This window comes from Lynx canadensis, chromosome E3 (genome assembly GCF_007474595.2).
Source record: "Lynx canadensis isolate LIC74 chromosome E3, mLynCan4.pri.v2, whole genome shotgun sequence".
In the NCBI taxonomy this organism is placed as follows: Eukaryota; Metazoa; Chordata; class Mammalia; order Carnivora; family Felidae; genus Lynx; species Lynx canadensis.
This window is the reverse complement of record NC_044318.1, coordinates 37,857,308-37,874,070: the sequence shown is the minus strand read 5'-3', so window position 1 is coordinate 37,874,070 and position 16,763 is coordinate 37,857,308. Positions and strand designations below refer to the sequence as shown.

Below are 16,763 nucleotides of genomic sequence, written 5' to 3'. Positions count from 1 at the left end.
AAGCCTCGCTTCAGCTGGCCCAGCTGCTTCTGCGAAAACATCTCGGTGGGTTCCCTAGGCCAGCCAGGCTCCAACTTTCCTAAACTCAGAACAACAGGGCCCTTGAGACTATAGCTGGAATAGGAGAAGGCTTCTGGAACATTCTTCACCTAATTCTCTTTGGACGGATGCAAGCTGAGCCCAGGCTTTCTATGCTGTGAGACTCCAGCATCCCCTCTCACAGCTGCTCTGTGCCTGGTGGGGGGCCTGAGTTCAGAGAGGAAAGAGACGCAGGAACACTGGGTCCAGTGAGAAGTCGGCCACTCAACGACATACCACACGGGAAGCAGGGGGCGAGTTCCTAGGGGGCCCCGGGTGCCGGCAGAACACGGGAAGGAGAGACTTCACCGGTTCAGGCGGTGGCAGAGGCCCGGGAAGGAGATGGCATCTGCACCCTGACTCGAGGAACCAGGAAGGTGGGTCGTGGCAGGCGATGGCCGAGTGGCCTTCCAGGTGTGAGGATTTGGGTCTTATACCAAACGCTTTGTGGCAGGAGAGCATCGTTTTCTTCCCTTTGACCCACTTCTCAATCATACGGTCTTTGCAGAAAAGTTTCCTTTAGATTCTGACTGCTTTTAAAGCGCACCGGGAGGCTCGTATTACTTGGCGTTATCTTCAGTGAATTATGGGATAAAAGATCCTCGGAGCAATGCATTGAAGGGCCGCGTGATAAGCTGATGCTCAGATGTGGGTTCAAGTTGTAGAAAGCAGCTCTATAGGTATTTCTCGTTCGGTAACGCTTTGCTTAATTAGTAACCTTTGACTATAGAGCGAGCAAAACACCTCTTCCCCTGTTTCTATGGCGCGCATAGAAGGGGAAAATGCAAATGTTCTATGTTCTCATTTGCCGCTCCGTTCCTGCTTGCCTTCTCGGCACCCCTGCCGACCCCTGCCTTCTGCAGCCATTTGCTGTGCTCTAATAGCCAAAATAACATCTAGTCTTCTCAAAAGGTTGCTTCGAGCAGGTCCCCTGTACTGAAGATGCTGGTGGTACAGATAAAGCCGTTTCCATCCCGAAAACGGGGAGGGGAGAAGAGCCCACTTAGTGCTTATTTGTGCATAATAGTACCATTTTCTTAAAAGGAACTGTTGTAGAGCGTGTTATGGGCTAATAAAATAAAGCACACGCCTGCCGACTGCGGTCTCCCGGTAACTAAAGAGTAGCGGAGACGGAACAGGTGGGGCGTCAGGGATGCCCCGGGTGGCCCCGGTGTCCACGGCAGTGGCATGTGGAGAGACGTCCCTGGAAGAATCTGAGGTGCCGAGCGAGGTTCTCTGCTTCCCGGGGCACTTCCTGCCGAGGGACTGGATCTCGGGCTGGCGAGGGGACGGCCAGGCTTCGTTTTCTTTCCCGTCGGCTGGCGGGCTCACCTGTGAGCGCGGCTCCCCGGGCGAGCACATCCCAGCCTGCCGAGCCACGGCCTCTCTCAGCGAATCTCTGCCAGCGGCGAGCCGCAGGGAAAATGTCCAGGTGGACGAGTGCGTCGACTTTCTCTTAAGCCGATGCCCGAGCAGCCCCGGTGTTTCCCTTCGTGCCCACGCTGCCCGGGGCTTTAGGCCAAGCGTGACCTGAGAATTCTGGGACCGTAGCTCTTCTCCACTCCCTTCAGCTGGATGTGCCTCCCGTCTGCACCTTTGGCCACTCCTTGTGGTCGAGTCCTTGCCACGCCCGTGCTCTGCCGAACCGTAGCCTCTGGGGAAGATACAGCCCTGCCTCTGACAAATAGGAGAGAGACTGATGTCCAGCCGTGCAGGGGAAGCAGACGGCTGCAGGCCTCAGAGGAGGCTGAAGTTTTTAAAAAATTTTTTAATGATTATTTATTTTTGAGAGAGAGAGAGAGAGAGAGCATGAGCAGGGGAGGGGCAGAGAGAGAGAGGGAGACACAGAATCGGAAGCAGGCTCCAGGCTCTGAGCTGTCAGCAAGAGGCCAACGCGGGGCTCAAACCCATGAACCACGAGATTATGACATAGGCCGAAGTCAGATGTTTAACCGACTGAGCCACCCAGGCGCCTGAAGGAGGCTGAATTTATGAAGACGTTGCATTTGAAAGTAGGAGTTGTGTACTATTTTCAGCGTCTTCTTCCCTTTAAGAGCCCACCCGAATGTTAAAGAGCAAACCTGGAAATATGGAGGCTGAGAGAGATACTAGGATTTTGCAATAAAATACTTAGAGCTGCAGCTTTGCCCTTGACCTTTTTAGGATGGGCAGGACGGGTAAGGACCTGTGGGGTCCGTATGGCTGGAGGCCAGACCAGGAAGGGACAGGCCGACTGGCAGAGCACAGCGCCAAAGCAGGAGCGTAGGCGCATTGGTGACAAGCCAGGCTCCAGGCTGATGGGCGTAGGGGAGTCCGCAGCGTTGGCTGGCGGCCGACTGTGGTCACCGGCACCCTGCTGCATGGTGGGAGTAGCAGTGCATTGAAAGCATGGCACTCACACTTATTAAGCGCTTAATAAATGGAAGCACATAATCAAAATAATCAAGGCAAACGTTTGAAGAAAGACTGCGTTCCTGGGGAGGCCCGTGGCGAGGATGCAGGGCCACACCCGGAAACACCTGGAAAGTCAGGCAGGCCCAGGCCAGAGTGGGCCTGGGGCCCAGGCGAGCTCAGGGCGGGAGGTACTCCGTGCCCAGAGAACCGAGGAGGGCTGAGTCCCCTGTAACGTGGGGCCTGCAGTCGGGAAAAGGCCCAAGCTCCTGGCGCTGGCAGGCAGCCCGGGCTCGAGCGCCCAGAGGGTCAGCTGGGGGTCAAGCCGCCGGTACTTAGAACTCACTCACGAGCAACCTAAATCCACGCTTGAAAAATGTTAAGTCCGGCAATCCCTGGCCTCCTTTTCCTGGTATAAATTATGCCACGAACGGCAACGGGGCTCCCCCGCCAGCCCTCGGTGGCTCCCAGCCTCCCCCGGCCTGAAGGGCACGGGCCACCTGAGTGCACAGAGGGACTGCCTATTCCGCACCCATCATCCAACGCAGCCGGGATACCGGGCTCCAAGTCCTAACCAGGGGGGTGAGGCAGACAGGCCAAGAGGGCCCAGAGCCTCTCCCCCTGTTCCGTTCCCGCAGAAAGGTTCTTGGTTTGTTACGCGGTCACAGGGTCCCCAGAGACCAAACGTAAGCTCGGCGAGACCAGGCACCTTGTCTGTCCTGTTGTGGCCGCTCACCTGGGACCCAGGCAGGCTGGCTGCATGGGGGGAGGGTGCCCGGAAAGCCTGCGGGGGCAGGTCACCGCACAAGCGCCTACTCGTGGGCAGAGCCTCCGTGTTCTCGCGGCGTTTCCTGTCCTTACCTAACCATCCACCTGGCTCCTGTCACCTCTTCCAGCGTGTCCTGTCTGCAGCAGGGTCACAGGCCAGACGTTTTTTGCCTCATCACTCGGAGATCTGTAGGTGGGGACTTGTAATCACTAATTATATCTCCCCCTTCCCTCATTAGGGATGGAGGTTAGAGCCGTTTGTGGCCCTTCTCAGGCGTATCTGTCAGCAGCTCGGCTGTAATAAACTCTGACTAGTTGAATTTCTTTCTCATAATAGGAAGAAAAAGAGTGACATTAGTTCTAAATTGTCTGTAGAGTATGCAAAGGAGGGCTGTCACCAGTTCTAATGGCTCCTTCAACAATGACGCGGTCACCTGCGTAATGTGCCAACATGGGCTCCTCTTTGTTCCGGGACAACGTGTCTGGCTCAGCGTTGAGGCACAGCCGTGCTAGGTGACTGCGACGTCACTCGCGGATATTTCAAAGTGTTTATTGTTTGCTTGGTTGTGCCTGATGACACCCTGACAATGACTTTTCTCCCTTATTTCTTGACCATCCTGGGAAATCCATACAAGATGAACGGCTTGAACCAGCCTTCTTGTTCATTAGTCTATCGGATCCTTTTAGGTCCTATTACGGGACTTTTAAAAATACCACAGAGCAGCACATATCACGGCATCAGTGACGGTGCAGGTAGGGACCTAGGGAAATGTTTTATCATGTCATTTTCCGGAAAGAGAGGTCGACGCGTATAGAAATCACAACAGTGAAACCAAATTAAGTTTTACGAGGGTAATATTTTTCTACTCATCTTGAGGACCGCTCTAAACCTTTCGTCCTAATTCTCCTGTTGGATTTTTAGGTTCACCCGTGTTCCATTTTTTCAGGCACCAGGTTTTATATTTGTGTCATTCAGTCACCCGTTCATCCAGCAGACATTTATGAAGCACCTCCTGTTTTACAGGTTTCCGGTCTGGTGCCCAACGCCAAGTTACAAAGACTTCCAGAACCTCACAGCCCGGGGTGGGGGTGGGGGTGGGGGCATGGGCGGGACGGCGGGCATATAATCTGGTTCACGCGGATGAGACCTGCTGTTAAGAGAGAGCCCGAAAGCAAATGGGGGCCTGGCCTGAACAGCCGAGGAGGGCTCCGCGGAGGCGAGGTTGGCGCTGGGCGCTGCAGGGTGAGAAGGGCGTTCTGAGCAGAGACAACAGCCGCGCAAAAGGCAGAGTTGGAAAATTACGTGGCACCTCTTGTTTTAAAATACAAACTTAGTTTTTATTCAGGTGTGGCGAGGCCACCAGGTCAGGAGATGACTCACTGAAAAAACAGTCTTTATTGACCGTTCCCAGAGGAGGAGGCACGGGATGCCACACGGGGCCACAGGGGGAAGCCCCAGGGCCGGTCAGGAGGCCAGGGGAGGTGGCGCTTGGGCGGGAGCCTTACTCTGGTTTCTGCGGGAAGGAGTGGGGAGGCGGGAGGGCAGGCTGAGGCCTGGCCAGCTTGAGTAATGTGAGAGGCTCCGGGGCATAGGTCCCTGGCCCTGGGTGATGAGGGCAGGGGGACGGTGGCCCAGAGCTCGGGAGCCCCCTGGAGGAGGGGATACAGTGTGGGCTATGGACCGAAAGCTGTGTCACAGGCGAGTTGTTTGCTCTCTCTAGGCCTCGGCTGCGTGCCTCCTGGGGCAGCCGCTCCAGGGTCCGCAGGGCCCCAGAGGTCAGGGGTCAGATGCAGAAACTGGAAGCGTGGCTGGTGCACCTGCGGGGGCGGCTGCAGGGCGGGGGTGTGCCCAGGCACTGTGGGAGGGGGGAGGGGTGCGGGGGTTTGTGTGAACGGCCTGGTGAGTTTCTGCAGTGAAAGCATCATGGGAAACTGCACCTCCTGGTGTCCGAGAAGGGTGCCGCGGAGATGACTTCCGGGGGAGAGTCATTTCCGTCCTCACTTTACAGGCAAGGCTGAGGTCCCCGCATCACAAAGCAGGCGGCAGGTAGCAGGCCGGTTCTCACACCCCCGTGCCTTTTGCCACCTTCCCCGTGCACGCCACTCGGAGAGTGGGGTCCCAAGTCCTCGCCGGCATTTCAGGACCTTGGGGAGTGGCACAGGGAGGTGTGGGTGTCCCGTTTGTCCGTGAGAGGGGTCGTATCTGATGGGAGAGAAGGGACAGATGCAGAGGAGGCCACCTGCACGGGCTGGGGAGAGACTAGGGGGGGATGGCCCGGTCCCCAGGCTGCATACAACCGGCCCCCAGACCCCGGGCAGCCGAGCTCAGAACCCGGGCTCCAGAGCAGGGACTGTCCTGGGTGCACAGATGGCCTGCGGGAGAAGCCTCTTCACGGGAGGGGAAGGCTTCATGGGAAAACCGTCCCTAGAAGGCTCTTTCAGGTGGGGGCACATTTGGGGACTGTGTATAAAATGGGGGAACCCTGGGGGGGCCCACGGGAGGCAACACAGGGAGGACTGGGTGGGACGAGGCACGGACGAGGAGCAGGAGCAGGCGGCAGCAGGGATGACCTTGGAGCTCCCCCGCGCGGAGTGCCCCGTCACGGCGGCAGCATTTGGGGGCCTGTACTTGAGGGACATACCCAGGTGCGCTGCACAGGGTGACTGACGAGGAGCCAGCTCTTTCACCGAGAGGCAGGTCAGGGCCCCGCCAGATTGGGGGCTTTCCAGCCGCCGGTCAGGGATGCGACTCCCCAGGCCAGTGAGCACGCAGACCCTGCGCCCAGCCGTCGGCAGCCCCGAACCTTTGGTCTTAAGGAAGGGAGGCTCTTACGAGCAAGCACATTCTGCTGTGTTCGGTTCGCTGACTACACTACCTATCGGAGTAGTTCGAGCAACAGGTCGGGAGTTTCTACGCCAGGTCCCGTCCGTGGGGTCAAGCAGCCGTGAGAGGCTGCAGGGCGGCCTGCCTGCGAGCACCGGGCAGGGTGGGAGGGAGCGGGACGGGGAGCCGGGGTGGGGGCAGAACAGGCGCTGTCGCGGGAGGGTCAGGTCTGAGGCGCTAGCTCAGACGTGAGCGGAACTTAGAAACGTCCACCCGGTAGTCAGTACAAAGGCAGGCCACACACGGGGGTCTGAGCCACCCGAGCAGGGACACCGAACGCTAGGAGGAAGGAGACCGACGCCGAGGGAGGCCAAGGAGGAGGGCGGGACACACCTGCAGGGACACTGCATTTGGGTGTCACTGGGGGCAAAGGAGGAACCAGAGAAGACAAAGCTGGAAAGCCAGAGGGGGGGCAGGGGAACCCAGTGTCCTTGAGGCCGCACATGGTAGGAGACCCAGCGGTCACGTCACAGTCCTGCTTCTGCAGATGGAGGGAATGTTAAACAATTACAAAAGAATAAGTAACCAGCGGGCACAGCTGTGAACAGGAGGGAGGACTGGGGATCCCGGCTAGGGCTGTTGCAGAGCCTGAACCCTCCTCGGTCAAGTGCAGGTACGATGCCCCCCCAAGGACTCATCAGGGTTCCAGACGGACGGATGGCCTAAGCCCCTTCCTGGTCGTGTGCGACTGGCCAACAGAGCCATGCGGAGATGCCCCGTCTGTCCCGCGTCCTCACCGGGGCGCTTCATTTGGCTGGGGCGCGGGGGACGCCGCTCAGAGCAAGAGGGGCCTTGGTAGCCGTGGAAGTTGCTGGACACGCAAGTTTTCCTGCTGACACCAGAGTTCCAGCCAGCAGGGTGCACTTGGCTTGGCAGAGTTCCCTGGAATGAATTCTTGAAGAGTCTTTTCCCTCTCTTAGCTGTGGGTGAAAGGAGAGTGTTCTCATGCCACCAAGCCCCCCCCCCACCACCACCACCTCTCCCGGCACAGCCGCCCGTTCCTATGCGTCCTCTCCTTTGCCGGTACGTTTCAGAGGATGAGGTTAATGACCGTCCTGGGAGCAGCCATTCCTCTGGCCTCCAGGGCCTCAGCGGGGTGCTGGGGGTCCTGCCCGGGCAGGCTGGCTTCCGCTCGACTTCTCAGAGGCCCCGCTGGCTGCAGGCTGTCCTAGGGCAGACGGCTCCCGTTCTGATGGAAAACCCGAGTTGGCGAGGGCGGTGGGCTCTGGGACCCCCAGGCATTAAATGAGCACCTGCGTCCCAAGGAGCGCAGCCCCCCAGCCAGACAGGGAGGTGGACGAGCCAATGAGAGCCCTCCAGGAGGAACGTGGCTTTTGGAAGGACAGCAGTTCCTTAATGGATCCTAACGACCACCCCCTGATGAGTGGTGTTTGAAATGTGTGGCACTTCTGCTTTTGTATTAAGTATTGTAAAGTGCTATTTGTTAGCTTTAAAAGAAGAAGGAGAAGAAGAAGAAGAAAACCGTCAAAATCCCAGCTTCCCGTGGAGCTCTGATTTGTTTCATCTTTAAAGAGCGCTGCCACACTGTATGTCCAGCACATCATTAGTGAACAGCTAGTTACTTCTAGAACACTCCGTCGTGATGGTTTTGAAATCTCACTAGAGAGCCGGAGGAGCCCAGCAAGTGTCAAAAGACTTCTGTTCCTCGCGAAAAAGAATTCTGGTCGCGTCAGATCAAAATGTAAACCCTTTATTATAGAAATTTAATCATTCCTCCTCCCCTGCTTCGGAGATCCGTAAGTAAAATTACATTTTCGGTAATAATTTGCTTGTGGAGCTCAGCGCAAGACAACCTCGTTTCAGTACTGATTTTGAAATCCTGCACATTTGTATATGAAGCCAACAGGTTGGGACGGCTCCTGAGGGTGACGCCCGGGGGGGCAGTGAGGGGTGAGACCCTGAACCTGACTGGGGGCTCTCATGCAGACAAAAGGGAAGACAAACATGGCAAGTCACCTCAGTAAGGAGGCAGAGGGGCACTGCCTGCCCTTTTGGTGAAGCGCTGGACCAGGGGTTGGCAAACTTTTCCTGTGAAGGGCCCGATAGTTAATCTTTTAGGCCTTCGGGCAGACAGTCTCCGCTGTAACTAAGCAGCTTTGCTCTGGCAGCATAGAAGCAGCCATTGGCAGGAACCAAACCACCGAGTGTGGTCGTGTCCCAATAAAACTTTATTGACAAAAACGGGAGGAGGTGGGCCGGATTTGGCCCTCGGGCCGTAGCGGGCTGGTCCCTGTCCTGGGGTCTGGTTTCGTGAGCTTGCCTACGGCTCGTCTGTCCTCAGGACCGTGATTGTGTTTGTCTTACTATTTATGATTTGGCTCAGGCTCTGTGAAGTTAGATGTTCTAAGTTAGAACTTACAGAAGATTGAAAGTTCCACACCCAGAGGTTAGGGTTGCCGTGCTCTTGTAACCGGTTTTGCTTCTAACTTTGCCATCTTGTGGCAAAACGTGTGTCCTCGTTGGTGGAGTCCTTGCGCTTTGACTCTGGTATTCTCTGAACCAGTTTCAGCACCTTGCTGGTTCCCTCACCAACAAGCAAAAGGAATCTTTGACCTGTACTGTGTATTCATAGGAGAGTCATGTTTTTAAAAGGATGTGACAGGCAGGAGGAACGCTGTATCTCAGGGACACAGAAGATGCCCTGAGAGGGCAGAATGAGTGGCGTGGGGGCAGGGGCGTTCCTGGATGCTTCCCAAAGGCCCGGATGCTCTGCAGCTTCTAGAGGAGCTCATGGGCTGCAAGGACAGGAGTGGGGAGGGGGCACACTTTCGAGGGCGGGAAGAGCCTTTGCAAGGTGCAGGTGTTTGCGACTAAGTGACGCCTCCGGGTAATGACAGACTGGCTTTGCAGGGAGAAGCGGCGGGCAGAGCCAAACGGAGCCACACAGCGCCCACCTGGGCTCGCCGCTGATTTGGCACCCGTTCAAATCCAGGTTGTTTAAAAAGGAGACGGAGCATTCCATGGGAAGGCAGGGAACTGTGACCTTGGGTGTCCCCATCCATTCATCCTAGCCCTACGGCCGGAGGCTCCCCTCCGCAAAACAGAAGCCCTGCACTCGACCCACGGTGACCTTCTCAGAAGGCGTGTTAGGCATGGCTGGGAACATGGCGGCAGGGCCTGGGAGCTCTCTCTGCACAGGCTCTCCAGTGCGGAGTGGCATTCTTTCCCAGGAACGCTAAGCGGGTGTCATCTTGCCGGCCCCTCACGTTTCCCAGCCGTGGGGCTAATGCAGCTGCGGGCCAGGGCCCCCGGGGGACCACGCCAGCCGGTTCCTCCACGCATCCACGGATGCCTTGCAGTGTTTCTCCAGTAGCGTATAAGGAGGCCTTGCCAGTTCCTCTCCCGTCTTCTCAATCATGTGAGCGGAACAGGCTAGAAACCCAGGGCAGGCGACCCCTGCTGACCCCGCTGAGGCCGTGTGCTGAGCCCCGGCAACCACAGTGGCTGCATGGCCAAGGGCACGCTCCGAGCCCCCGGTGCCCATTCAGGCCAGTGACGTCCACGGGGTCAGGGCAGTCACCGGGCCGGCAGATGAATGCTTTAGGCCAGTGAGGCAACCAGACAGATGGAATCCAAACACGCCAGACTGAGGCCAAAAGCCTGCCACCACCAAGCCCTGTCGTTTCTTAGCCCGGGGTATTTCTCTACACCAGGAGCTCAGACAAAGCAGCCGTGGCTGGAGGGGTGGGGCTGGGGACACAGGGAGATGGGGACACAGGAAGGAGTGGCTTCGCGGAAGCACAGGGGCCCCCACAGTGGGGCCTGGGGATTTGGTCCATAAATGGCACTTGCCGTGCGTGTCCCCCCTCTATGCGCACAGACACGTCAGGACAACAGTGCTCCGGGGCAGCACTCGTGCCCCGGTTCCTGGTGGTGGTGAGCAGGTGCCCACGGCCCACACCTGCCTCTGATACTCGGTGCCCCGAGCGCCAGCTGCCCTGCTCCCCAGCACCCTCTGAGGAGTCTCCGTAGGGGCTCAAATAGGAGATAAAAGGTCTTGAACTGACTCTCCTAAAACCGAAGTCATCTCTTCCCTTTTTCCTTTCATCCTCCTTTCCCTTTTTCCCCCTAAACTTGTCTTACAAGAAATGGTACAAGTGCCACAGTTCAGTCTCCCGAGGGTCCCTTTCACGGAGAGGAGCTCACCTGTCACCTCGGACTCAGAAACCACGACACCCTGCCGTGAGGCCCAGATCGAGGGGGTTCCTGACACTCAGTACAGTTCGGCTGAACTGTTAGCGTTTTGACTTTGAGGCGCGCCTACATCTTGTTAACGTCTAGAACGGTGCTGAGCAGACAGTGTAGTCCCCTCTACGTGGGGCAGAACCGCGGCAGACCCTCCAAGTCTGGGGCACAGCTGTGATTTTCCTCCCGCCCTGTAGTTCATCTGCCAGCTCCCCTCCTTCACCCCCCAGATTCGTGCAGGGTCTGCCCCTGGCTGGACGCCGGGCCACGGGCAGGGCTCCTGAGTGGACATTGGTGCGCTCCCTGACGCCACACGGCGGGGGCTCGCCTCCGTTTGCCCGGCAGCGTTGCACGGACCCAGGCCATGGTCAGTACTGGCCAGTCTTCCCCTTTGGGCCCCTTCCACATCACGGGCACAGTGGAGGAGGCCGGTGGTGGCCCTGGGCCCTGGGGGCACTTAGTGCTGTCTGTTTCTGCAGCTCCTCCAACCCAGGTTAGCCTAGACCCTCCCTTCTCCAACACAGGCGTTCTGTGCACCATCCTCGATGTACGTCTGCTCTCTCCCTCTTTCACCTCTGTGTCTCTGCGGGCTCCGGTGGGGGCCCCCATGCTGATGACTGGGGGAGACTAGCCTCCACCGGCGCAAGGGTCCTGGAGGCTACCCACATGTCCCCAGCTGTGCCGACTCCATCATCTTTTCCTGATTTCACTGCCCGTTCGACTACCCTGCTGCTTTTCTGACTCCCGGGCCGTGCATCGACTCTGACCTCCAGATCTTTCTCCACCACACGTTTTTGACCAGTCATCCCACCTTTTATTTTAACATTTTTGATTTTTTAAACGGAGTTGAAATTCACGTAACATAAAGTTAACCGTGTCAAAGTACACAGTTCACACGTTAGCGCGTTCACAATGTTGCTCAACACCCGGTCCCGGAACGTTCTCATCACCGCGAGAGGAAGTCCTGTACCCGTGAAGCAGTCGCTCACCCTTCCCTCCTTGCGGCCCCTGGCACCCACCGATCTGCTTCCTGACTCTGGATTTACCTATTCTGGGAACTGCGTGAAATGCAGTCGTACAATATGTGGCCTTTGGGGTCTGGCTTCGTTCACTCACCATCACGTTTTCGAGGTTCACCCACCTTGTAGGGTGTAGGTTCCTTTCTACAGCTGCACAGTCCACGGTGTGGGCGCACTGTAGCTGTTGATCCGCGCGTCCGCCCATGGGCCCCTGTGTGGCCTTCCCCTGTGGCCAGAGCTGCCGTGAACACGTGCACCCGTGTACCTGCTAGAGGACCAGCTTCCGGGCGTCCCCCTGGGAGCAGAACTGCTGGCCCATATGGTCGTCCTCTGTTTAACTTCTCGAGGAACGGCCAGACTCTTTCCGTGCTTTCAACATGGGGTGTTTAGAGCTTCGAGTCTGCATTTAGCTTTCTGGAGGAAGCGGGCCTGTCCGCACTGTGTCCGTTCAGGCTCCTCCTCGCCCTCCTGGACCGCCCTCCGGTTTTCCGAGATCTCGGGTTCTTGTGCCGTTCCCCCAGCCCCCTGGCCACTTGCAAGCTTAACGAGCACATTTCTGCTCATTTGTGTCGTTTGACACCTTTATGAAGTGTTAAAAGCGCAGGGCCCTGGAATGACCCACCTCGGCACGGCACGTTTGGCCTGAAACTCCCTCTGTGCTCCAGCCTTCCCTCCACGTGTGTCCGCTGGGTCCCCCAGAGCCACACAGCCTGCACAAGGCCGAGTGTGCCTGACACAGGGATGTGGAGTCAGGGCTCTCCTCGCTGGTGTGAGGTCATGGTGTCTCTTGACTTGGCCTGCTGGTCTGGCTCCCGGGCAGCGGCCAGTCCTTCTCTGCGAAAGGTTCTTTGAAGAAGCGCCAGTTCTTTGAAAAGTGTGTGTTTGGGACAGAAGTGGGCGGAGACTCCGTCCCCCCGGTCATCGTATGGTGGAAATGGCTCTGGACCCTAAGTGAGGACACGCGGCCACGTGGGGTCACGTGGGATCCTGGCCAGGTCTTCTCTCTGGGCCTGTCTCTGCATCCTCACCTGTTAAGCAGGAGGGAGGACGGGAGGGTGTGAGGTTCGTGACGTTTGTCCCCAGAGACTTCACCCTCAGGCCCCGCCCTCTGGGTCCTGACACTGGCAGGACCTTGGACTTGGCAGGAGCCTTATCTCCAAGGCTTAGACCGAAGGTGTGTGCAAGATTCAACTAACCTGCCCGTGTGCGGGACACGGGGTGGGTCTGCCCAGCGCGACTCACACCAGGCAGTTGCACACGGTGTAAATGGCAGCATCCGCTTTGCGGCTCCTCCGTCCCCTCTCACGATCTTCTCTCCCACAGGTTGGAGCCATCGGAGAGGAGGAGGAGTGGGTCAGCCTCTACGAGGAGGAGAATGAGCCTGATGCCCAGACGCTGGAGATCCCAAACCTCACACCCTACACTCATTACAGGTGAGAACCTCAGGTGCTAGACCGCCACAGGAGGAGGGCTGGCAAGGCCAGCGGGTGGCTTCAGCCCGCAAGACCAAAACCCAGCTCTGTGTATGTGACCGAGGCATTTCTCAGCAGCGGTAACAGTCCGTGTTACCTGAATTCATGTTACATGAATCTTCAGGAGGATTCCAAGAGAGGGTATATCCCCGAGGCCAGATTAGCAGCTCTCCTTCTTCAACACCAGCTGCGATGGCTCACTCTTAAGTTAGGCTTAATACCAAAAGCCCCAGGCAGCCCAGATGTGGGTCTTCACAAAGCCCAGTGACCCCTTGCTCCTGTCAACAGTCTGTGTATAAACAAAGCACCTTCCACTAAACATCCTCTGCTTCCCGTTGCAACGCCCAGGAGCCGCGGGCCTCACTAATCAAGCACTTAACATGCCATTTAACCTTTTGCTTCTTGATCCTGAAACCTATCCAGGCAGTAAATCCTTGGCCTTAACAAAGGGTAGCGTGATCACAAGCCGTTAGAGATGTTATAACTTCCCGTAAGATCATTGACCAAGATGAAATTTCCAGTTATCGCCAGATGTTGAGTTTGATAATGTCACTGTTCTGCCAGGACGGATACTTTTCATAAGATCGGGGAGTAAAAGACTAAGAATGACTAATTCAGAGAGTAAAAGGTGAAATTACATCTTTGTAAAGAACATTTTTTTTGAGTATAATACCGACATTACTTTTTTTTTTTTTTTTCCTAAATGCCTAATGAGAGTTGCTGTTCAAGCTTCTGTTCGTTTTAACAGCCTCCCTCAGATTAGAGCAGATGAATCAAGGCACCACGCACTCGCTTTTCGAGAAATATTTTTCTCCGCACGTGAGCTGCAGGGCCTCCAGGCTTTTCATGTGAAATTGATGTCAGTTGTACAATTGCTTCGAAGGCCAGAAACTGTGATTAGAGACCCCTGTCCGTGTCCTATTCCAGACTCTGTAATAGATGCGTGTTTGCTCAGGGTACATTTATTGGACGAAAGTTCACTCCAAGTAATCTACATACAAATCACAGAGAACTGAAAACATTAGCCCAACCAAGCTTTAAAGCACATCCGCCCCCACCCTCCTTTTATAGGTAAGGAAATGGAGACGAGTCTGATTTGCCTCGGGTCCCAATTGCCAGTGGGGTTCGGGTCCTGGGGTGTGGATTCTGGGGCCAGTGCACCTCTCCTGAGCCGACAGAGAATGGGGTGAGGGCATCCGTTCTGGTGAAAAGACACCAGAGTCTCGAGGCCACCATTTGGTCGTGACATCCTGACCCTCCAGTTCTGTCAACTGCTTCTTTGAACCCCAACCCCCCGTCCTTACCCCAAACTCAAATCAGCCGGTGGCATCTGACGACACAGATTTCTGGCCATGAAACCCATTCCATTACGCTGCACTCGGGAATGTAGCATCTCTGAGTTTCAATGAATTTACCATTCTTCGGAGGTTTTTGGGGGAAAAGGACCAGATACGCAATTTGCATTTTTAATGAAACCAGGCGGAAAGAAGGTGCCCTTGAGCGGCAGCCTCGATGACACAGAGGGACACACGCCTGCGCCGTCCGAGAACGTTGTGGGCTTTTTTGTTCTGTCCATCTTTCCACATTGCCTTTTGCCATGTGCCTCTAGATTTCGAATGAGGCAGGTGAACATCGTCGGTGCCAGCCCCTTCAGCCAGTCCTCCCGGGTCATCCAGACCCTGCAGGCGCCCCCGGACGTGGCTCCGACCAGCATCACCGTGCGGACTGCTAGCGAGACCAGCCTGCGGCTCCGCTGGGTGGTGAGTTGGGGGGCCGGAAGTTGGCGGCAGGGACGGTCATCTCCAGTGTCCAGGACCTAGCGTGAAACCAGAGCTTAGCGATGCGTTGGCCACGGCTTTGTCCTAGTCACAGCTAACCTCTTGGTGAAACCAAAAAGTATTGCGTTTTCCCGTTGGGCTTGGGTCACAGACCAGCCCCGGAGACCCTGTTAATTAATTAGCAGCATCAGTCACTGGCTTCTTGGAACTGAGGAATATTCTCTGGGGGAGGGAAACCAGTGGTGCCATAAGCTGGACCTGTAAGTCCTTAAGCTGGGTCAACATGAAGCCAATACTCAATGTTTGTAAGAGAGCCAGCCTGATATTTATTCAGAACGTTTCCCCCACAAAATTAAGCCAAGATGTATTAAAAGAAATTACGTCCAGCCAAAGTTACTGATCGGGTTTCATTTAATTAACGGAAGAAAAGTTCTGGGGGGACAAAACGCGGTAAAGGTTCCAAGCGTGTTCCCCGCGGGAAATATTTTCCAAGGAATTGGCCTCATAAGACAGGCCCAGGCTTGGCGGCCTTGACAGGTGGCAGTTCGGAGATGCCGGCTCACCCCGGGTGTCGTTTGTTTCCAGCCCCTGCCCGATTCCCAGTACAACGGGAACCCCGAGTCGGTGGGCTACAGGATTAAGTACTGGCGCCCCGACCTCCGGCCCCAGGCACTGGCACAGGTCATCAACGACCGGCTGGAGAGGGAGTTCACCATCGAGGGGCTGGAGGAGTGGACGGAGTACGAGCTCCAGATGCAGGCGTTCAACGCCATCGGCGCCGGGCCCTGGAGCGAGGCGGTGCGGGGCCGCACGCGCGAGTCAGGTGAGGTGGGGGGGCTCTTCCCGCCCCGGGGCTCAGCCCCTACCCGTGTCCCCAGTCATCGCGTCTCATTGGCTCTGTCCCCACCTGTGTCTACGTCCACACTCTCCTAACCCAGTAATCAGGTCAACTGCGACCGTGACTTAAGTAGAACGTCATTAGAGTGAATGCCACTAATCTGAAATTAATGACGGATTTTACCGGGGGCTGGATTCACGGTATTATTTGCGAAGTGAGGCACGGTTCTCACCATCAGTGACGAGAAGCAAGAGCGTACAGAGTTCCTAAGGGAGATCTTTATAGCACAAGGCCCTCAGGACCTCCTCTTGACAAAGTAGTTTGTGGGCGTGTTAAGATAGTCTCACCTGCACTGACAAAGAGCCCCTCGAAGGTTCAGTGGCTTTAACACAATAGAAGTCCACTTTTCAGTTGCCACCAAGTAGGACTGTTCCTGTTCAGGGGGTGGCTGTCTTCGAGGTGACTCAAGGAACCAGGCTCTGCTGTGCCGTAAGACTAATTGTCATCTGTGCCCAGCTACCAGAGGGAGAAGAGCAAAGAGCGGGCGTGCCTGACCCTTAGAATCTTTCCAGAAACAGTACGCGCTTCTCTGCGCAGAGCCACCTGGCTCGGGGTTGCCAGGGAGGAAGGGAGAAGTGTCGGGTCAACAGGCAAAAATGTGGACTGCGGTCTGGTAAGGACCAGTGTGTTCCCTGAACCTTCTGGGCTTTGTGGGCTGACCTGTGGTTTTGGGGACCCTCGCTGGCCCAGTTTGAGATTATGGAGTCCCAAAAAAGGGCTGCTGTCCTATTGAAAGGGTATGGTGATACAGACCAGCTCCTTCCGCCTGGTCTGAAACGGCTAGGTTCTCTCCTGAACGGGTGGAAATGTATCGTTCCTCTTCCAAGAGGACCGACATTTAAAGAGGGGTTTGCCAGAACAGCTGGGGCTGCGTCAGATGCCTTCCTGGCTTTCTTTTCGGCTGTAGGTTTTATTACGTTAGCAATAAAAGATTGAGACTGTATGCTCAGCTTGTGGCCGTCTGATCACATGGATTTTTAAAAAGCTCTATTCAGTGTCTGAGTCTTTGCGACAAAGAAGAGAACTTGAAACATTCTAAGGGACTGTTCTAACTCCAGTAACAGGCAGACCAAGAAAATATTAGAAAAAAAAAAAAAAAACGCGTCACCGTGACTAACTAGAAAATTGTGGACAAAATATAATTAGGGGGGATTTTGAATTTATTGGTTGTCCTCATAAGAAAAACAGGGGAAATCCCCATGTGTCAGAGACACGAAGGGACGGAAGCGTTGGGTGGTGAGCTGGTGCGGTGGCTGGCCCAGGGGGCTG

The 16,763-nt window shown here is 56.1% G+C and overlaps 1 protein-coding gene across 2 annotated transcripts in view; it reads left to right on the top strand.

The window, feature by feature from the left end:
* LOC115503970 (protein sidekick-1) overlaps positions 1 to 16,763 on the top strand; it is a 157,966-nt gene that overhangs the window by 29,934 nt on the left and 111,269 nt on the right. For both annotated transcript variants that reach the window (XM_030300555.1, XM_030300556.1), the window contains 3 exons: positions 12,670 to 12,779; positions 14,428 to 14,578; positions 15,182 to 15,419. In XM_030300555.1, coding sequence (XP_030156415.1) covers positions 12,670 to 12,779; positions 14,428 to 14,578; positions 15,182 to 15,419 — 499 coding nt within the window. The remainder of the gene's footprint in view (positions 1 to 12,669; positions 12,780 to 14,427; positions 14,579 to 15,181; positions 15,420 to 16,763) is intronic.